Consider the following 23,137-nt stretch of genomic DNA (forward strand, 5'->3'; position numbering starts at 1 on the left):
AAAGTTTTTTTCCATTATCTAAAAAATTCACTATTGTGCAACACATCATTTACTTCATTCTTCTGCTAAGCAGAAGAAATAGAGGACTCCAGTAGCAGCAGTTCAGCTCCAGGGGCTTGAAAGAGGTTTAGTCCAAGATTTTTTACAGTAGAAGTATTTATTTGTTTTTGACCTACAGACAGACCAGACATTAAAATATTCTAAAATATGTGACTTCATGCTATGTTTCTTGTGATTAGATAGTATTCAGGGTTACTGAATAACTTCAAAGGGCAGCTGGGAATTGCTGTGAAGTTACAGTAGAGCAGTTTCTCACCTGCTGTCTCTGATCACATAAAACACAGTGTGAGACTCACATTTCTCCCCAGGATACATGTAATAGGCATGCTGCAACTTGTTTGGTTAAGGGGCCAAGTAGCAGGGTGATAACTTGTTTGTCCAGTAATGCTCCAGGACATGTTTTAAATATAACTAATGTTTTTTTGAAATTAAAATAATAGAGTTCATGCCTGTACTAAAACTTTTCTCTGGGTTTAGGTGCAAAATTTGCTAATCTAGAAATATCATCATATGAAGTGTAAAGAATGTCAAGATCTTTTTTGTTAGAATGGAGTAGGATGTTGAAATGTTGAACAAACCTAAGCATCTGTCTATATGTGTATATAAGCATATACAGCTTTCTATTGATCTCTGTCTCTGTCTTTCTCTTTTTCATGTAGGGAACTCCCTCTACTATTGTAGTGCTCCAAAAATTACACCCTAAATTAAAAAAAAACAACTTTGTTTCTTGTATTTTGGGGAAGAGGATTTATTTTGTTTTCATGTCTCTTTATTTTTTATTGTGAATGAGGATCACAGAAGGTGAAAGCAGCCTGGGCATAGTAGAATGAGAATTGATTTTGATTTCAGACAGACCTGGAGCGAGATTTGAATGCTGTTCTGTCACTTACATGGTTGCCTATGTGTTGACTTTAAGCAAGTCACTTGCTTTCTCTGGGCCTTAGTTTCCTCATCTATAAAATGAATAGGATTGTATTAGATCATCTTTCTGATCCATTATAGTTGTAAGTCCTTTAATTCTTTGAACTTATGATCTTCAGAGTTGGTTTTTTTTTTTTTAGTATTTTCTCTTCCTCCTTCCCCTCTTGAAAAGAAAAAAAAAAGAAAACAATGTATGTGGAACCTATGCTTAATTAAGTAAAGTATATTCATTTCCTCATTGTCCATGTCTAAAAATGTATAGTTCATTCTGCACCTTGAATCTGTTCCCAGAGAGCTTCTGTTTTGGTCCATTTTCTCAGAATTCTTCAAAAAGTTTTTTAAACACATTCTCTACTTGGGTTTTTTTAAAATGATTCTGGAATCTAAGTCTAAGAGTAATGATTTCTCACCATGGATTTAGACTTAGCATAGCAGAGCATGGACCAGGACTTTGCCTAATAGTATATAAAGAAGCACTTCAATATTTATTTTGGTAGAGAACATCTATTTGAAGTATTGGGCACTGTTTAATTTTACTATTATTGAATAAATTAATTCCAGATATGAAGTAAGCAATCTCATTAAATACATTTTTATGAGGTGTACATGATAGAAGATTTTTATTGCCTACTGTTAGGTATGTTTCTTTTATAGTGGCCCTTGGACACCATGAAAGGATAAGAGATAAAGGCACATAGTTTTACTTTTTTTTTTACTTTAATAAATAAACATTTGTTGGACATCTGTTATATGCAGTTCACGGTGCTGGGTGCTATTGGGGATAAATCTATCAAGTAATCAAGAATATTTATTATGTGCTTCCTGTGAGCAAGGGTCTCTGCTAAAGCATATCCCTGTACATCCTTGGTTACAAGAAACTTTAAGTTTACATGGGGAAGTAGAAAAAAGCATAATTAACATATAGAAAGTCTTACATGGTTTTGAGATTTTATCTATGTCTATACTCCCCCACCAATGAAACATATTGCACTACCCATACCTGCCAAGCCCTTATTTTCTCGTGTCTTTGTCTTCCTAAAAGTTTGTCGTGTGGGGAATGTAACCAGTGTGCCAGAGACTCCTCCTTACTGTCTCTTTGATATTGTGATAGTACTGATAGATAACTAAATATAAGGAATTATATTATAAATACCAAGTAAGTAGCAATGGTACAGCATGATATAGGGTTGAGAGCATTACATTTGGAGGAAGACGACCTGGAGTTGAATACCTTCTCTGCTATTTACTATCTGTGTGAATTTGAGTAGGTCACATCAGATCTTTAGGATCTCAGTTTCCTCATTTGCAAAATGAAGGGACTACTAGATTAGATGACCTCTAAGGTTCTTTCTTGTTTTATATTCTAAGGATCTGTTGCAGGATTTTAGAGGGGAATGGGGAAATATTATTATTGAAAAGGGCAAACAGGGAAGGTTTTTATTAAGGAAATATGAAATCTAAAGAAATACTATCAAGGAACATAGACTTTTTTCTTCAGAAAACACAGATGGCATGGTATCATAGCAAGGGTTTTGGATTTGTATTCCAGTTGTGCCTAGGTTCAAATGCTGGTTGTACTAATGTGATGACCTTGGACAAGTCAGAAAAATGAGGGGGCTAAGAGTAGATCATCTCTGGATCCTTTTGAGTTCTCATTTCTGTTGTTATAGTATCAGATCATGTCAACTTAATGGTTTTTAACTGCATTTTTCCTTTTGCAAATACAGTGGAAAGAATATCAATATGGAATCAGATAATTTTGGTTAAATGCCAAGTTCATCTCCTTAGCTGTAAAATGAAGACTTTGGACTACATGGCTTCTGTGATCTCTTCCAACCCTAAACTTGAATTCAAATGGATGATAACAATAGCATTTCTATAATAGCTTAAAGTTTACAAGGCAATCTACATATGGTTATTTGTTCCTCACAAGAACTTTGGGAGATAACTACTATTATTATTTCTATTTCATAAATGAGGAAGCTAAGGCAAACAGAGGTTAAGTGACTTGCGCAGTGTCACACAACTAGTAAGGGTGTAAGGATGGATTGGAGCTCAACTCTTCCCAGCTCTAGATCCACCTAAGTATCCACTGTACCACTTAGCTACCTCTGTTATCTTATCATTGTATACTTTTAATTAAACACTTCTGATCGGTATGTTGAGACACCTGTGTTTCAGGAATTCTTTACAAACAATCAGAATAATAGACATAAACCCTAAGTGTTACTTTATAAGATTCTAGTGCTTTCTAATATTCAATCAGTTTTACAAGTTGCTTGTTCAGGTTTCCTATTAGATTATAAATGTTAGCAGTACACCTTAGGAAGGAAAAGGAGAGGAAATCATTCTCAGATGTTAAACTAAAATGTGTTTCTAATTGAAAACTTAAAGAAAATCTCATCCTGTCTGTAGCAACAGACATGAAAAGTATTTTCAGTGCTAGAGACTGACCATTCTTGTGTGTTGAAGGTTTCCTCTGTAGCCATGGAATTCTTAGTCCTTGAGTCTTAAAATAAGCACTATCCAGGTGTAGAGAGGAAAACAGCAGATAAGTCAGCAGGCTTCTGTGATGAACCAATAGGTCCTTGGATAAGAATCCTGACCTCTATCCCTTCACCATCTCAAATGTTGTTGATAATCTCCATATTTATTCTGTACATTGTTGTTTGTATATTGTCTTTCACTTTATGTTGTGAGTTCCTTAAGAGCATGGATTGCTTTTTGCCTTGTACCTAGACATGATGTTTGGCACCTTAGAGTGGCAGTGCTTATGGGGTGACCGACCACATTGGAATTACATTATTTAAGTCATGATATTTTAGTTGTAGAAGGGATCTTAGAGAGTATTTTAAAAGGTCTGTGTGTGTGTGTGTGTGTGTGTGTGTGTGTGTGTGTGTGTGTGAGATAAGGTCAAGATTATCTGTGACACTTTTTAAAAGCTTGATTTCTGTTTTCTAAATTGCCTAAGACATTTTAGTGTTCTATATCTTAGCATTTAAATACACTCTCCTATTGCTTCTTATGGTAGGTATTTGGCATCATGTTATTGTAAAGTGAGACAAAGTATTGGGCTATTATTGTTTTTATTACTATTATCATTCTCTTTAAAGGGCATTTTTTGATTTAAAACAGTGTTTCTCCTTTGCAACCTGATGGAACAGCAGATAAGAGTAGGAGACTTGGAGCCAGGAAGATGAATTCAATTCTGGTCTCCAGTTGAGGCCCTCCTGCCTCAGCGTTTCCCTATTTGTAATACACACACACACACACAAACACACACACAAACACACACACACACACACACGTAGAGTGCTTTGCAAATTTTAAAACTCTACAGGAGAGGGTAAGGCAGAAGACTTTATGCAGCTCAGATGGATTAATCCATCTTTTATCCATCACCCTCCTCATGATGTCACTGGTTCTTTTTGAGAATAAAGGATGAACAGTAACAACAACAAATGCTGTTCTATATCTCAGTCGCCTGACTCCTCAGTAAAAAATGTTCTAATTGAAGGAAGCTAAGCTTATTTTCTAATCCAGTCTAGTTTATTATACTTGCTGATTAGATTAGGTGGGAGTTAGGAGAAGAAATTCATTTGTTGTGGGATTTATGGAGTGCAGTAGTGGGGTTAGAACAAGGAGCCAGAGTTTCTCCTTTAATACAAAACTGAATTGAGCATGTCTTGACTTTATGAGATTAAGTATTTTAGTCATTTCTCTAGCTCTCATTTGAAAATATTTACTGTCACCTGGAGAACCTAGAAAAATGACAGAAATCTTTACCTGTCATTTTCTTTTCATGTCCTGGCTCAATACTGATCTTCACTTGATCCTCACATGCAATCTAATGTTAAAGGGTAATTTTGTTGCACAGAAGCATTGTTGAATAATTTTGTTGTAAAGTGAATTTTGGTGTTTGAAATACTTTTTCATGGACTTTTTTATGACATTAGAGCATAGATTTAGAATGGAAGGGACCTTAGAGACCATCTCTCCTCTAGTCCTCTTGTTTTATATTTGAGGAGAATGAGGTCTAGATAAGGTAAAGTAATTTACCCAGGTATTAAGTAGTATTAATCAGGATTTGAACCTAGGTCATCTGATTCCAAGTCCAGCCCCATTTTAGAATTGCTTGGCATTCAGGAGGTCTTGATTTTCAATTCCAGCTCTGCCATTGGCTGCCTGGGCAAAGTTTGGGCAAATCTTTGGGATATATCCCACATTAAAAATGAAAAGACAAGATTAGATGATATGCAAGGTTTTATTCTAAGCTTTTCAATTATATTATAAATTTATAATCCAACAAAAAATCTGATAATGGACTAAATTGAAAACTTTTGTGAAAGAAGGGGATGATACCAGCATGAATGATTTATTTCTGTGTATATTTTACTTTGGACTATTAGGAATTATCCCCATATTATAGAACCTTAGGGAAGATTAATGATATATTGATTACTCTTTGCTTTAAAAGTATGCCTTTTGATTTATTTTTATAGCCAACTGTGTTCCACAATGCCAGAATGGAGGGATGTGTCTTCGGCCTCAGCTGTGTGTATGCAAACCAGGAACAAAAGGCAAGGCCTGTGAAAATACACTCATGCAAGACACTTCTTCTACCTCTGCTTCTGGCAGTCAGGGCCCTGGATCTTCTTCGTGGATCATCCCAGAACAGGCTGTACAGCATCCTTCATCTAAGAAGGTGGAGATTGCACAGAGAGTCAGTCCTGTGGCTCAGATGACCTTGACTCTAAAGCCGAAGACTTCAGTAGGAATCTCTCAACAGTTGCATTCACAGTAAGCTTTCTTTACTTCCCTCCTATCCCTAGATTTTCCTATTCAATAATCTGTTAATTATGCTTTTAATATATTCTATGGAATGACTTCAAGTTTACTTTTATTTTTGTAGTATTTCCCAAGATTGGGGGAGGCAACTCAGTTCACTAGGAAGGGCACTACTCTCTCTGGAGTTAAAAGACATGAGTTTAGTGCTCACATCTGACTCATATTTGTATAACCTTGAACAAGACATATTACATCTCTCGGTCTCAGTTTGCCCATCTGCAAAATGAAAGTGTTGGATTTGCTGGCATCTGAATTGCCTTCTAACTCTTGTTCTGTGATCTTGTGATCTATAGCATAAAATATGGTTTTACTCCTTTGACGTATTCATGTTTTAACTCTTTCTTACATCTGATTTTGTTCTTTAAAACACACACACAAACTCACAGCCTTCTAATTAAATATCTGATGTATGTTTTTATATCTATCACCTTCAGGTTCAAATGTGAAATTTTGTGTTTGACATTCAAAGCCCTTCATATCCTGGCCCCCTCCAATCTTTCCAGACTTCTTAAACTTCATTCTTTCCCAAATACTCTATTATCCAATGGCATTGGCCATTGGCCATTGCTGTTCCTTATACTGTTCCTTATACATTCCTGTCCCCCATGAGTAGACTCTCTTCCCTCTCCCCCTACCTACTGGATTTCTTGGTTTTCTTCAAGTCCCAGCTAAAATTTTATCTTTTTCATGAAGTCTTTCCTGGCACCCTATCCCCCCTTAATGTTGGTAGGGCTTTCCTTTGAATTATCTCCAAATTTGTCCTTTATGTATCTTAAGGAAATTCCTGACTTCTTTCCACTGTCTTGATTCTTCCCTCTATCCTTTATATATCTTGTTTGTATGTTGTCTCTCCCATTAGACTGTAAACTACATGGGAGCAGGGAATGGTTTTTTTTTTGATTTTTTTTCTTTATTTTCAACTCCTCGACCCATCCTGGGCCCTTAATAAATACTTTTTTGATTTTACTTGAGTTGTAGAAAAAGTCAACTTTATATAGAAATTATAAAAAATAATGAAGATGTTTGACATATTTAAAAGTGCTGCTATAAATATGTAGCAATTAGGGATCAAGTCGCATTCTTATTTTTCTTTCTCACAGTGAATTGTTTATTTCAGGACCAGGTGGCAGAGTTCTTTTGGGGAAAAAAAAGGGAAAGCAGATATTTGATTACTGATAAACACCTTGCTTCTTCTCCTCTTTTTTTCTTCCCTAAATAAGGAAACACCACCACTGCCCTGAATTTCCCAGTGCTTTTTGATGAGGCAAGGAACTGAAAAACACAGTGATGGTCAGAAGCTGAACCTCTCCTCTCCTTATTTTTGTGAATCATATTCTATCACCCCTGGCTGTATGATAAGTAATAATTTGAGAGAGAAGAGATCATAATGTGTTCCCTGGTTTCAAACATGTCTTAGAAACATAGAAATTCTTGATTCTATAGACTTTAGTCTTTCAAGTACAAGTTAGTTTGGGGAAAGAAATAATTTCTTATTGACCTCAGAACCAGGTTAACTTTTATTAATATCATGTTTACCTTCTAGTTGCCATGCTGACCCATTTTTGGTAAATGATCTTGCTTTCTATTTGTAAGCATAGGTTTTTTAATAGCTTTGGCAAGCAATCTTTATTTAGTACAAAATGGGATGTTTGGTAAGACCATATATAATACATCCTGGTCCCTGGTGGGGTAAGAAGGCTTTAGTAATGAGATATACCAGCAAGTCACTAACAATCAGTTTCTAAACAGATTTTTAAAACTCCAAATTATTTTTATTAATTATTTATCCTTCATGGACAGTGATTTTTGGATTTTTCTAATCATTCATCATTTTTTTTCAATTTAAAATATAGGAAGGACTCAAGTTTTCAATTAAGTTGTACTCTAAAAGTCCATTTGTCAGTTTATTATCATTATAAACAACATTATGTATGGTCATCAAATATTTAATTATCCTACAAAAGTCTATAGAACTAGTAATGTAACAGAAATTAATTTATGCTTTCCCTTTGAGTTAAACTATCAACTGTCCCTACCTGATGCATTAGTCCTCTTCTTATTCTTACTCTTGTTTTCCTCCTTTGATTTATTCTTACTCTTGTTTTCCTCCTTTGATTTCCTTGGCTCTCAACCACTCTTTTCTCTTTTCCTACTTCTTTTTCCCCTTTTTTGTTTTATTTCTTTTGTTGTTAACTTTGTTTCAACTACTTGATACTTTCCCACCTAATTTTATGGATGTGTTTGTTTTTACATTCCACACATTTACAGATTACTCCCATTTTGTGATTAAAAGTTAAGTAAAATTAATAATACAATGACTTTTCCATTGTTCACTCAATATTTCACATCCAAAATATACCTTTCACTTATTTCTATTTTTAAAAATGAACAGAAATGCCATTCTCATTCATGTTCTCCTATAAATTCACTTTAAAACATCAATGATGTTGAAGGCCTTTCTTTTTTAATTTTAGTAAACTTGAGGGCATCAAATTTTATTGCTTTTATTGAATTAAAAAGGACATTTAAAAATGAATTTACTTCTGTTTTAGTTACATTATGACTTAAAAAGACTTAATATTACTTCTATGAGAAAATACTTTCTGTGGCATCCAGGGATATGGTAGAATGCAACAACACTAAAATACAACATACTTCTCACTGAAGTTGTGGTAGGCTAATTGCTGATGTGTATGAAAAAATTTAACGTTCAATTTTTGTAAGTCAAAGAGCTACATTCATTTATAGTAACTTGGAATATAGATAACACAGTAATAAATATTTCTTACTCATATTTAAAAAAATAGTAATGCATATGCTGAAATCTCAGCATCACCTTTGTGTTCTTGAAAAAACATGATTTCAGATACATTAAAACTAGACATTGTTATGTTGCTTTTTAGTTTTTAAAAACAGACAATTTTGAGTTTGACTTCTTGTAAGATGAACCATGCGTACTAGACATCAAAATTATCTGCTATAATTTCATCTGCTGTAAAATACTTGTTTACATGTGCTGCTAATCCAAATTTTTAGGAGAGTGAGGTAGGTCATAGAGTAGATAGAGTGCCAGACCTGGCAACAGGAAGACTCATCTTTCTGAATTCAAATCTAACCTCAGACACTAGCTTACAAGTCATGACACCACCTTCCTGATGTCACTGGTCTTCTTTGAGAATGAAGGACAAACAACAAGAACAATGTTACTGTATACATTATTTTTCCTGGTTCATTACAACTCACTCTGCATCAATTCATACATTTCTTCCAAAGTTTTTCTAAAAACATCTTTTCTGTCATTTCTTATGGTAAACTAATATTTCATTACACTTTATAGGTTCTAATTATTTTTCTATCATTTTTTTGTATTATTATAGGTTCTGTTATTTTTCACCTGTCACTGCTCACATATGCATTAAACTCCTAGAGTAGAAATTTATTTTCAGATACCTCTAATGATGAAATGAGGTTGTCCAGATTTTCCTAGAATCCCTCTTTCTCACTGATAGGTTTCAGGTGGAAAACAAAAGCATACAGTGCTTTTTGCTTAAATGGGACCCATAGGACCATCTTTCAGGCTTAATGCCTCTTGGCAGATTATGGACATTTGATATAGGTAACTGACTTGCAGGAATGATATTTGCAACTCTAAAGAGCAAAAACTTCTCCTATAGTTGGCCTCTTTCACCTTGAGTTATCCTTTATGAGGAAGCCTGGTTTCACTCAATGCAGTGATGTCAGCTATATCAGGAAAACTCATATATAGCCAGTGGTTTTTTTTTTCCTACTAGATAACTGCTGTTACTAGATAACATCCTGAAATTTCTTGGGAAAATGGTTTTTTATTTCTTTGAGAAAAATGTAGTTTACTGTGTTTTCATACAAATCAATTCTCATTAAATTACTTTATTTGGTATGAATCATCTCTTCCCTCTCCTCCAATTTCATTATATACCCTATAGGGATGTTGTGAACATAAAAGAATTAATACACAAAAGATTCTACGAAGATAGAATCAATGCAAATAAATGATATTATTATGAAGTAAGTAAACGAATGACTCCTTACATGCTTTCTCTATATAATGCCAGACTTTGTTATCTTTCACATTCAGGTTACAATGTTCATTTTCACTTTCCATGTGGAATGAATTGTCATAACTACTCCATAGTAATTTGATTGGCATTCCATTTTGCATATTAGGCTCCATGAAAAAGAGGCAAGTGTGGTAGTTTATTATTGTATAAACCATGTCTTCCATGTGCTTTATCTCTGCAGTGGACTTCTTCTGTTTCTGTTGATTAAATTTATGTGGTGAATTTATAAGGGCAGAATACTTCATCAGAGCATTCCATAGAGTGTTCTATTCTTCCTTATGGACATCATTATTTAAACTTATTCCATATGCTTAAAATTCTTCCCCAGTATTTTTCAAACATTACCATGCAGGAATTAGAGCCTGTTAAAAATTGCCCTAAGAGATAAAAACTTCCTTGAGAAGCATCTGACATGTAGAAACAGCACCCTTGCCTGCATCTCCCCATCCCTTCCCCTTGCTCCAGAGGTCATCTGAGAAAGGCTAGTTGTTGTGTATATTTTAGAGGAGGCATTTTTTCATTCGTAGGTTGAACTTTTAGATGACTTCTGAGGACCCCATCCAACTCTGAGATTCTATAACATTAGACAACACTTACATTTATGTAGAATTTTATAAAACACTCTTCAGTCCATGATTTCATTTGGTTCTTACCATACCTATTACTTATTAAATTTGCAAAATCATACCTTCTGTGAGAAGCTGTTCCTGATTCCTCTGGCTGTTAGTCTCATGAACTTGTCACCTACATTTATCTTTCTATTTTGTCTATTTATATATGTATATATATATTTATATATAAAATAGAATATAAGTTCCTTGAGGGCAGATAATATTTCATATTGTGTTCCAAGTTTCCTGCACGTTCCTGATATATAGTAGATCTTTCACACATGGCTTTTTAAAAAAATTTTTGCAAGGCAATGGGGCTAAGTGACTTGCCCAAGGTCACATAGCTAGGTAATTATTAAGTGTCAGAATTCAGATTTGAACTCAGGTCCTCGTGACTCCAGGGCGGTGCTCTATTCACTGCACCACCTAGCTGCCCCCTAATATATGTTTTCGAATGATTGATTTTTCACATTTTATAGATAAGATCAGGGAACTGAGATTCAGACTGTTTATAACTTAACCAAATAGTTAATATTGCAGAGCCATTATTTAAAGCTATTTTCTACTATGACTTGCTATCTTATCCTAGGGATTAAAATATTTTGTAAATAAAGTTTCCTAAAAATTTTATTTTTTAGAAGTTAAAAAATATATTAGCCTTGTTAAAAACAAAACAAAAAAAAACAGGTTAAGCAGAACCTACATTTTAGAAGTGATAGAGGTTTCATTCCTAAAGAGAGAAAAGACATCACTATTTTTGTATCTGTCTACAACTTCTTTAACCTGGTATTGACAGTTACAAACAGCTCAAAGGCTGCATCAAATACATGTTGTAATAATCCTTTATTGGGGATTGATGTGATGAATGGGAATCTCCCAGAATAAGAAGCGTTCTCTTCCATACCAAGTGATAGAATACCCATGTTAATAAATTTGTAGACAGATTTAGTTCACTAATCATTTATTAAGCTCTTAAAGGATTACAATGCAAGATATTGTGATTTTTTGATTACTCATCAAATTATAAAAGTGTGATGTTAATTATACTCATAGAAAGCATATTGGGGGGCGGCTAGGTGGCGTAGTGGATAAAGCACCAGCCCTGGAGTCAGGAGTACCTGGGTTCAAATCCGGTCTCAGACACTTAATAATTACCTAGCTGTGTGGCATTGGGCAAGCCACTTAACCCTGTTTGCCTTGCAAAAAAACAAAACAAAACAAAACCTGAAAGCATATTGGGTCAGTCATATAAAAACATTGTCTTTTCCTTCTTTAGGAATGAAACTTATGTGCCTTATAAGATATAGGTAGTGTTTATCTTTTAAATTTGCTTACTACATTTTTCCTACTAGAATTTTGACATATTTTTGTTCTCATCACTTACCAAAATGAGGGTTAAACTTTGTAGTCCAAGTTAATGATGGAATTTAAAAGGAATAAAAGAAATAAAAAAACTTAAAGGATTGAAATATTGATGCTCTTCTCATTTTCCCTTAAAGTTAATGCATAAGATCTCAAAAACAATCACTAGTAATTGTCCAAAAAGTTATTAATTAAACAAGCTGAAGTCAACTTTAATTATCAATCTTATTCTGTCCTAAAAATAACAAAACAACAAAAAATCAGTTTAGATAATTTATTAGAACAAGTTACTGATGTTGAATGTTTCATTTCTTAGGATATTTTTTTTTACCAACAATCCAGTCTCCCACAGATTCAGAATTCAGAGATGTCCTTATTTTTGTTCTGTGTTGATATTTTCATCATTATTATTTCTTTCCAAGGAACTCAGCTTATTTATTTCCTTCATGTTGGTATTTTGCCAAATGCTGGTATTTACAAGCTTGATGGACAGCATCGAAAGGAAAGTATCACATTTTCTAAATTTGTACTGTCTCATTATACAGGATTGAATCCTTCCTAATTATATTTTTATAAAGGATGTTTTTAACTCAAACAGGAAGATGATACAGACATTTTGAGAACATTTAAATGTAAGTTATTTTGAGAGAAGTTTGAAAGGAAACTCCATTTGCTTCCCACCTTTTATTCTGGGAACAAAAACTTATGATGATTTTTTCCCTTCTTTTTCCCTGCGTTAAATACTTCCCTCTTTCTCTTTTTTTCCTTCTGTCTTCAGTAACATATATTTCCATTTTAATTGTCTTTTGAAGGAGTAAAGACAGATTTATTTTTAAAATTGGATTTCTAAAAAGGAGGCAGTACTTCTTACTTTGAAGAACGCTTCAAGGTTTTGAAAGGTGACATTAAAAACTAAAGCTGAGATTTTTTTCCAACAAGCTGTAAATAAAACATGTTAAAAATAGATCTTGAAATACTATAAGTAGTAGAAGGAACACTTGACCTAGAATCAGGAATGGAGGGTTTAATTCTGACATCTTTTAAAAAAATGGGTAAGTCACTCAGATGCTAAAAGCCTCAGTTTCTTTGGTTTTAAAATTGGCATAAAATACTTCTGCTCCTTGTGGAGATTATCGTGAAGAAAGTGCTTTGCATGCTCCGAAGTGTTATGCAAATTGAAGTTGCTATCTCAACTATTATGGCTTTCTTATATGAATTTTGTGACATTATCTTATGGAACAAGATTTCTTATCATGTGTATTTTAGATAATTTTGAGTTCTTAATATCTTTGATAGAATATGTTGGAGAGTTTGTTGTGTAGAAGAATGATAAACTCTGTGATTTGACCTCTTATAAATACCACATAATCAACTTATATACATTTAGAAACTCAGAAGGGGCCCTTTACATTCAAAGGCCAATGCTAACATTGTATTATTGATAATTACATAAATTGTTTAACCTACCTTAAAAAAAAGAGAACTCACATTTATATAGTTTTCCATAAAATCTTGCCTATATTAATTATCTCTTTTGATCTTCACAACAATCTTATGAGATAGATACTATTTCCAAGCCCCTTTTCAGAAGAGGAAGTCAATCTTCTGAGTGATAAAATAATCTGCTCCAGATTACACACCTAGGGAGTGTCTGAGGCAGTATTTGAAGTTGGTTCTTCCATTTGGTTAGTTCCACACTTTGTATTTTTCCATGGTGCAGCATTGCCCCCTAAATAATTAAGGAATTAAGGTTGTTGGAAATTCTAGTTTATATATATAAGTAAATTCATATCTTATAAAAACTTCATTTTATTATATATATATATATATATATATATATATATATATATATATATATGGCAAACTTGCCATGTGTCTGTCAATCATTCTGAGAATTCACCTTGCTAAAGAGATTCTAGAACTTGCTATTAAGCTATAGAGTTATGGTTTCTTTTCTAGTATGCCTTTAAGAGACACATTACCCGGAGTCAGGAGGACCTGATTTCAAACCAGTCTCTTAAACCGGACATTTAAATGTCACACTGTGCAATTTCTCTTAACCCTGTTTGCCTCAATCTCCAGAGCTAGAGAAGGAAAGGACAAACTACTCCAATATTTTTGCCAAGAAAGCCCCCAATGGGGTCACAAAGAATAAGAAATGATTGAAACAACTTAACAACAAAAATTCCTTCTCTAATTTTCAATTCAATCCTATTCTTAAAGTTAGGAGTCATATTGTGAAGAATTTAAATGCCAAGTTATGGACATTGTCTACTATACCACAAGATACAAGACAATATAGAATTAATTTTTGAATTATGTGACCAGGAGAGTATTGGAAACATTTAATGAGGAAGGTAATTGGAGAAAGTTTAAACTGAGTATTGAAGGAAGTTTCTAATATTAGCTAGGTAGAAGGAAGAGGGTAGAGAAAAAACTTGAACTATTATTATTCTTCTAATGGCAGAAATCCAAACTGTAGGCATAATGTCTGGGGCAGTGGTTCTTAAACTTTTTGGTCTTAGGACCTGCCTTCATTGAAAAAAATCTTTGAGGACTCTTTGTTTATGTAGGTTATATCTGTTGATATTTACCATATTAAAGATCAAAGCATAGTTTTTTTTTTTACTTTAAATACATCCAGAAATGGCCTTGGGATCTCCCAACTATCCCTGGATTCGACTTTGAGAGCTACTAGAGCTAGAGTATGATAATAAGACTTTATAGAAATCACTTTGCAAACCTAATCCATTAAATATTGGTAGATCTGTCATACTTTAACTATTTCATGTATATGTACTGCTAAAGGAGATCTAAAAATGCATTCTCAATTAGAAGGTGAAAGGAAGTTTTGTGTGGTAAATCAAGGACTGCCATTGGATTCAGGAAGATTTAGGTGTAAGTCCTACTTCTGACCCATGCTGCCTTTATGGCCACATGTCACTTAACTCTCAGTATCACAAATATCTCTCTCAAATTAAGTTACAATTGTCACTAATTTTCATAGTTAGGGTGATCTATCAAACTGGAACTTACTATACTATCAAAGTGACAGGATTCTTGACCATCATACTCCTACCTTCCAGCGTTCATCTTCTAGCCCCCAATGATAAATAGAAAAAAATGATCACAGTAAAATATTCTGGTTGAATTCATATATAAATATATGTATACATATATGTGTGTGTGTGAATGATGTTTTTTTTGTTTTTTTTTTTTTTTAGGTTTTTGCAAGGCAAATGGGGTAAAGTGGCTTGCCCAAGGCCACACAGCTAGGTAATTATTAAGTGTCTGAGACCGGATTTGAACCCAGGTACTCCTGACTCCAAGGCCGGTGCTTTATCCACTACGCCACCTAGCCGCCCCTGAATGATGTTTTAAAAATAATTCTGAATCCTTTTTCTCAAAAATTTAATGAAGTCAGCATCTACTTCTCCATCCCTATATACAGTTTGTTAATTTTAAGAGATAAGATTAAGAATAACAATGCCTATTCTTACTTGGAAAATAAACTCAAAATAACAAAATGAATGCCATCTACTTATTATTTCTCACATTGTCTTGGAATAAATTGAAACAAGCATACAGAAATACTAAATTATAATAAATTTAATACTGGACTTTACTGTACATATTTAAAATTGTTTAAAGCAAATTCAGTGTCTTAAAAGTCATATGCTGATGAAATTGTGCAGCATTTTTCAGTTGACTTCTGCTGTTTTAAAAATATAGTGATGACCTGCCTCTAGAAAATTGGGAAGCTCTGTTATGATAGATTTTATATAAATGTCACTGAATATTCATATTTAAACATGAAAAATCAACACCTTTTAGGAAGTAGATTTATGAATCCCTGTCATATAGAATGACATCTGATTTTGAGAACATGACACCACTAGGACATTTAAACCAGAATTTTTCCCTAGCCTAGATATTATAATAAATATCACTACTGCCATTGACCAGATATTTATCATGCACGTACCATTTGTAGTAGTATATGGTGTAGTGTTAGAGTATTACTTTTTATTTAAAAAGAGAAATGTTGGTTATAATTGATTTTGATAAAGTTTGCAGTACTCTTCTTTTAAAGCTTTGAGACATAGCTCTTCGAAAATGAGTAGACATCATGTTGGACAATATAGGTAACTGAATATATATTATATATATGCATACATATATATAAATATATATAGACACATAGGGATACATTTTTTAGTTCTGAAAATGGTCATAGTATGAAACTGAATAAAATTCTAACATTTACAATTATGCCATTGGGCAGTAGGTGGCAAGCTTGACTTTTCTTTCTCCTTAGGTTTATTTTTATGCCATGGAATGCTAAAATTTGAAGAGGGTGGTTTGAATCCATTGGAATATGTCATTTCTTGGCAGTATAACCATGGACCGCCTTTTTTTTGCTCATGGTGAATAATTGCTTTCCTGTTGGATGTTGGATGCCGAAGTGGCCTTTCTATTCCCCTGACTGCAGATAGATAGGAACCATTATACATGAGCAGTCCTTTATTTTCTTGTGATTTTAGCAATACATTACTGAAGCCACTAATTGGAAACAAATGAGTTTCCCGAGGTAACCTCAAGTAATTTGTTATGTGGGGTATGATTGGTCAGCTGGTCTTGTGGAATGGAAACGCCTTGATTCCTATTAGAAAGGTGAATACCTTTCTTCAGAAAATTTTTTTCCTTCCCATCTCACTCCTACCCTCACCCCACATCTTTATTTTCACTTGACCAAATTCTCTGAAATAGAATGGAGAAGTCATCAAGCAAAATTGAACAGTGTTTAATAAAAGAATTTTTAAAAAGGAAAAATATTTGTCAAAATAACTGACCAGCCTTGACATCTTTGTTCTTTTTTATTTTATTTTTTGGGTAGATCAAATACTTTTAAATTAAAAAGTGAGATCTGTGTGCCTGAAGAAAAGAGAAAGCCCAAATTGAATTTCTTACATTTATATTCATCTGTTAAAAAAGTCATCCTTAATCTCTTTTTATGCCAATTTTTAATTTTTAAAGAATATTATGGGATAAGAAATTGAAGACTGAGGGGGTAAAAGAGAGAATACAAAGTTCTCTGTATCCCATGGAATAGAGGTGGAAGCTAGGAGAAATGATGTTTATTTTTTCCCTTTTAGAAAGTGAACATGACTATTAGATGACATTTGCTTACCATGATCACTTGCTCTATGGAAGGTTATAGCAATCAAATATCTTAATACAGTGACTGAAAAGAAGATATCAGTGAGCACAGGGAAATATCTTTTCCAATTGAAATTTAAACAGGATAATTTATGCAGGCCAACTTGAGAGTCAGATTTACCTCATTGAAAAATTATGTTGTGTACTTGCTAACTAGAGTAATAGAACCATAGACATTTGAGTGGAGTCAGAAGAGTTTACCAAATGAAATACTTATTCTTATGCTGTTTTTTTTTCAGGACTCTTAATTAACTTGGAATTAGAATCTAAAGTTTATCAAGTAAGGTCTGGGGATGTGAATGATGATAGATCTGGAAAAAGGCAGGATTGGGCATGGTGCTGGTCAGTAGGTTGACAGTATTTGAAGTTCAAGATGGAAAGTCAAGGAACATTTCTTAGCACTTCTTATGTGCTAAGTCCTAAGGATATAAAGAAAGTCACAAGATAGTCCTTGATCTCAAATTGCTCACAGTCTAGTCAGGAGACAGTTTGAAAGTAATAATGTGCAAATTCCTTCTTTTTTTCCCCTCTCTCTCCCTTATACATACATACACACACATTTATACATGTATTATCTTATAGGTGTATATATACATTATATATTATCTCCTCCATGTTTATGATACTAAATATAAAGTATAAAGCATTAGCCTAAAGGAAGATGGGAAGCATTTCTTGAAACATGAGAAGTCAGGGAAGGTAGAGAGTAAAGATGAGGATGGAGAAAATTATAGGCATGGAGCATAGGTAGAAGGGACATGGCATCAGGCAGTAGAGTGTTGTATGTGCACAATAGCAAGTAGTTCATTGTAGCATTTGTGGAGGAGAGAAATGTGTAAGAAGGCAGGTAGAATGGGGCCAGAATAGTGAAGAGCATTAATTGCCAGAGGACTTTCTTGTTGATCTTAGAGGTTAACAGGGAGCTGCTAGCTTACCATGTTGTCAGACCTGCACTTTAGGAAAATCATTTTGATGATTTTGTGGAGGAAGGGTTGAAGTGATGAAATTGAAGTTAGGGAAGATCAATTTGGAGACTTTCAAATGAAAGGGGATGAGAACTAGAACTAGGGTACTGACTGTATAATGAAATAGGGAAGAGGGAAATTATATTCAAAAGATTTTGTGAAGATAGAAAAAGAATCACTATATGGCAATGACTACTCAGATTTGTGGGGTGTATGGGAATCAGGAGCAAGGAAGAAGATAGTCAATGGGACTAAGATTAACAACAGTTAATCAGCATTTATTAAATTTCTACTATGGGCTAAAGGACTGATCTCTAAGGTTATCAAACATTCCTTCAACAGTAATAGGGAAGCTTAGAAAAGGAATAATTTTTAGGGAAAACCTCATGAATTCTCATTTGGACATGTTTATTTTGAGGTGACAGGCAGTTGTGGGTAAAATATGCCTAGTGATTAGATAGGAGACTAGAACTTTACATATGGATTTGGGAGTTATTATTATTAACCTTTTCTTAAAAGAAGTATTGTGGCAAGGGAGAGGGAAGGGAATAAGCATTTATTAAATTCCTACTCTGGGTTAGGCAATGTGCCAAATAATATATTATTTGATCCTTACAACTCTTTGAGTGAAGTGCTATTATAATTTCCCCTTTTTGCAGATGAGAAAACTGAGACAGAAGAATCAATGACTTGCCCAGAGTCACACAGCTGAAGTTTATTTTGAGCTCAGGTCTCCTTGATTCCAGACCCAGTTTTCTTTCCACTGTGCCATCTAACTTCCAACATGGGGGATATAGAACAGGGTTCAAGTCTGTCCTCTGTCTTATGGATCTTGGCTGTGTGACCTTGAGCAAATCAATGGCAGAAGAGGTGCTGACCTGCTTTGATAAGGACAGTATCTTCATTTACCCTGAGAAAGATAGAGATACTACTTAGGATACTTAAGATAGAGAACACTACTTAGGAAATCATAAGTTCAATCTATATTTCTTTTTTTGTTGTTTTTTTTTCTTGCAAGGCAAATGGGGCTAAGTGGCTTGCCCAACACAGCTAGGTAATTATTAAGTGTCTGAGACTGGATTTGAACCCAGGTACTCCTGACTCCAGGGCCAGTGCTTTATCCACTATGCCACCTAGCCGTCCCCTCAATCTATATTTCTATTAAAAAAAAGTTGAAGCAGGTAGAAATACAGAAGTTACAGCTACCTTTTTCCAAAATGTGCCTTATTGTTTTTGTATTATCAACATATTCAGTACCATGTGCTGATACTTTGCTTCACTATTCAAATTCCCCGAGGCCAAGATATTTGCTTTATTGCTGTGATTTTATGTTTTGGTTTCTCCCTCCAGGGAGATATGTCTGTCCTCTTGTTGAGGATGTAAAATTCTTAGTCTCAAGGACAAACCTAATGCCAAAAAAATTAAGTTTTAAAAAATTTGTCGGGAAGCCATAGAAAGATGAGGAGGAGGTAAGCTGAGAGCTGTGTTCAGTCAGTCCCTTCCCTGATAAAGATGAACTTACAGATAGTAGAGAAGTGTTGCATGTACCTTCCCAATACTTGCTACTACTAATAAACTACCTTTTGATTGCCCTTACCCCAGGGAATGCTGTAATACACTGCTGCCCCCTTTTACCAGATCTTTGTTTTTGAAGTTGTGTGATTATGGGTTATTATTGCTGTATTCCAAATATCTAGATGTAATATATTGCCTTTGACAATTGTTAAGCACCATACAGATAATTAACAAATGAATGGATGAAAGTACAGGGATGAAGTAAGGGAATGAGCTAAAAGTCCGGAGAGGGGGAGAAACTGAATATATTTTTTTTTCTTTGGCACTCCATTTACCTTTTTTTTTTTTTTTTTTACTGAGTGAGGTCAAATAAAAACAGTCCATTGAAGTATTTTTGTTCTAGAATTGAAGATAGAAGCAACTCTTCACTTTACTATTAACGTTCTTTTTTTCGTATTTTAAAAAAGTGGATTGTCTTCTTTAATAAAGAAGCATTGTTCAATTTAAGGTGTAAGGTACTACACCCTTTGGAATGTGAACAGTTTGGTTGCTGAAAGAGACAGAAAAATAATTTCTGTGTAAGGAAGCAAGAACATAAAAGAGCTAAGGAACAGGCTTTCAGGGCTTTGCTGTTCTATGAATCAAGTTCAATAAATATCAAGTTCTATGATTAAGAGGAGAGAAATTGCACCTCACTTTGACATAGATGTGCACATGAGAGAAAGGGAGATAGAGAGAGAGAGAGAGAGTGTGTGTGTGTGTGTGTGCGCACATATAAGCAGTAGGGAAGAAACTCAAAAAATAATGCTGTCAACTTTCTCTTGTTAGATTAGATCCCTACTTTCTTATACTTTGTTATAGAGGAGAGAAAATTGAATTCAATAAAAATTAAATGCCTACTGTGCAGAAGTTGATGGAAATGCAATGACAAAGATATAATACTTCTTGACCTCAAAGAAATTTCAGTCTTTTCAATTAGAATAGTCTATTGAATGTCAGACCATGCCTGAAAGGCTGGTGATAGTCTGGTACAACCTTTAAGAAGTGGCTTTATATTATTACTCATTTGAGTCTCATAGCAGATCTCTTAGAGAGGTGGATTGTTGAGTATTTTTCAGTCATATCTGGCAAGAACTGGAAAGCTCAAAATGAACTAAGGTTAGTAATATATAGTAGGAACAAAATTAGTTTTTTAGCTATGTTAGGAGCAAGAAAAAATTAAAAAAAGAAAGATTGAGATGGTAGAACTATGAACACTTATTTTACCTCTGTTTTCTATAATATAGTACAATAAACATTTGTTAGCATCTATGTGCAGATGTTATTATAAGCTCTAGGGATTCAGTTCTTGCTCTCAAGGAGCTTTCAATCTAATAAGGGAAGACAACACATAAAGGAGACATGAAAAGTTTGTGAGTGCATGTGTGTGTTTGTATGTGTGTATATGTGTCTGTATGTATGCATGCATATGCAGGCTGCAGGGAGGGGCAGAGAGTAACCACTGTGAGGGCACTTTTTTACCATATCCTCTAGTCCTCTAATCAGACAGAGGCAACTGAAGGTATTGATGAGGTGTAAATACCAAAGCTGAAGGAATCTTGTGATGTATAAGAATACTTTTTATTTAGGGTATAATAAACATCACCATCATGAAGAAGAAACCCAAGACATAAAGGAAGATAGAGAACACTACTGATCTGCTTTTGTTGAGTTCAACTCCCGATACTCAAGTATCTATATTCCAGGATATTGGAGGAACTGGCAGATAGAATTGTACTGTTGTCTATGATCTTTGAAAAGTTGGGGAGGATTGAAGGAATACCACATGTTAGAGACAGAAAAACATTGCCTTGATATTCAAAGCACAGAGAATGGATTCCTTAAATATAACATGATGGATTTGATTTTGATTACTATAAAATTCCAGAATTGATTATTGAGGGGATAATTTATGTCTTTAGAAAAGGATGCAATGATCATGAAGAATGAGTTTGACATCAAGAGCAGAGCATGCCACATTCACTTCATTTCCTTTTTAATGGTTTAAAAAGATTGTTAAATGACAGGAATGATGGATTTCAGCAATGGATTTGAGATTTTTTCTCATGTCATATTTAGGGATCAGATAGAGAATAGTTGGCTAAGTAATAGTAGCTTGGTGGATTCAGACTTGGTTGGATGGCCAGATTCAAAGTGTAGTAATTGATTGAGATCAATTTGAAAAAATCTTCTAGTAGTGTTCTTCAGGGAACTCTCTTTGGTTTCACCCTGTTTAGTATTTGTGTGTGTGTGTGTGTGTGTGTGTGTGTGTGTGTGTGTGTGTGTGTTGTGGGTGAATGACTTAGATGAAGGCATAGATGATATAATTATTAAATTTTCACATGAGAATAAAGATCTGGTGACTTTAGTAGACTTTTTAACTCTATGAATGTCAGTGTGACATGTGAGTGAAAAACAAAACAGAAGAAAATAAAACTGTTATCCAAGTCTTCATCAAAAGAAGTGTACTGTTTAGAGCCAGGGAGATGTTAGTTCTACTTACATCATATCTATAGTATAGTATTCTGTTCTGAGTACTATCTTGTAGTAAGGCTAATGAGGTTGGTGTGCATCTAAAGAAGGATAGCCATGTTAATGAGCTTATGAGTCCAGTCAAGTCAACAAGCACTGATTAAATGCTTCCTGCATGCCAGGCACTGTACTAATACATTGTCTAAGACTGGAAACATTTCATATGAAGATCAAGTTAAAAGAATTAAGAGTGGGACTTCCAGCCAAGAAGAAGGCACTGTGATAGGTGCTCTTTCTTTCCCCTCAGAAATAAAATGAGAGAAACCTCTTAACAGAAATTCGATCAAGAAAACCCAGTAAGAGAAGCTAGGAGAAGAATACCTACCAAGAGGATCTGTCTCAAGGGATTGTGGGTGAGCTGACAGACAAGAGCAGAGGATCAGTGCTGGGATGGCAACTGGGGGAAACCAGGGGGGACAACCGTAGTCATAGAGACTTCGGTGAGTGGCAGTGGGAGATCCAGCTTTAGCTGCAGTCTTTGGCCTGGTTGGGGTGGGCGGGGAGAGGAGTTACAGGAGGGTGAGTTCTAGCACAGCATCTCAGAGCATGCCTGGAGAGCAGCCAGCTGGGTCAGGGACTTCAGCCCTGTACTTTTTCCAGAGCCCTTTGCCCAGAACAAACAATAAACAACCCCCCTCCCCCAGGGCCCGGCCTATGTTCAAGGTCAATTCGAACTCTGCTGCTGAGGGCCTCACTACAGAGAAAGCAACTAGCACCCCCTACTGGCTGGCCCCTGGAATTACTAAGTCAAGTGAACAAAGCCTCTAGGATCTTCAAAAGCAAACCTCTGAGAGCCAGCTCCTCCACCCCCCACATAAGATGAAAAAAGGCCAGAGAAAAGGGGGGCCCATGGATAAATACTTAGAAGAGACAGATTCTAACCCAGAGAGATCTAGCACTGCTGAGGAGAATATGAATTGGTCTCCAGCCCAGAAAGACTTCCTTGAAGAAATCAGGAAGGAGTTTA

General features: G+C 34.6%; 1 protein-coding gene across 1 annotated transcript in view; it reads left to right on the forward strand.

The window, feature by feature from the left end:
* LTBP1 (latent transforming growth factor beta binding protein 1) overlaps nt 1-23,137 on the forward strand; it is a 490,138-nt gene that overhangs the window by 55,508 nt on the left and 411,493 nt on the right. The window contains exon 3 of the mRNA XM_074209684.1: nt 5,484-5,781. Coding sequence (XP_074065785.1) covers nt 5,516-5,781 — 266 coding nt within the window. The 5' untranslated portion in view covers nt 5,484-5,515. The remainder of the gene's footprint in view (nt 1-5,483; nt 5,782-23,137) is intronic.

This window comes from Macrotis lagotis, chromosome 1 (assembly GCF_037893015.1).
Source record: "Macrotis lagotis isolate mMagLag1 chromosome 1, bilby.v1.9.chrom.fasta, whole genome shotgun sequence".
NCBI classification, from domain to species: Eukaryota; Metazoa; Chordata; class Mammalia; order Peramelemorphia; family Peramelidae; genus Macrotis; species Macrotis lagotis.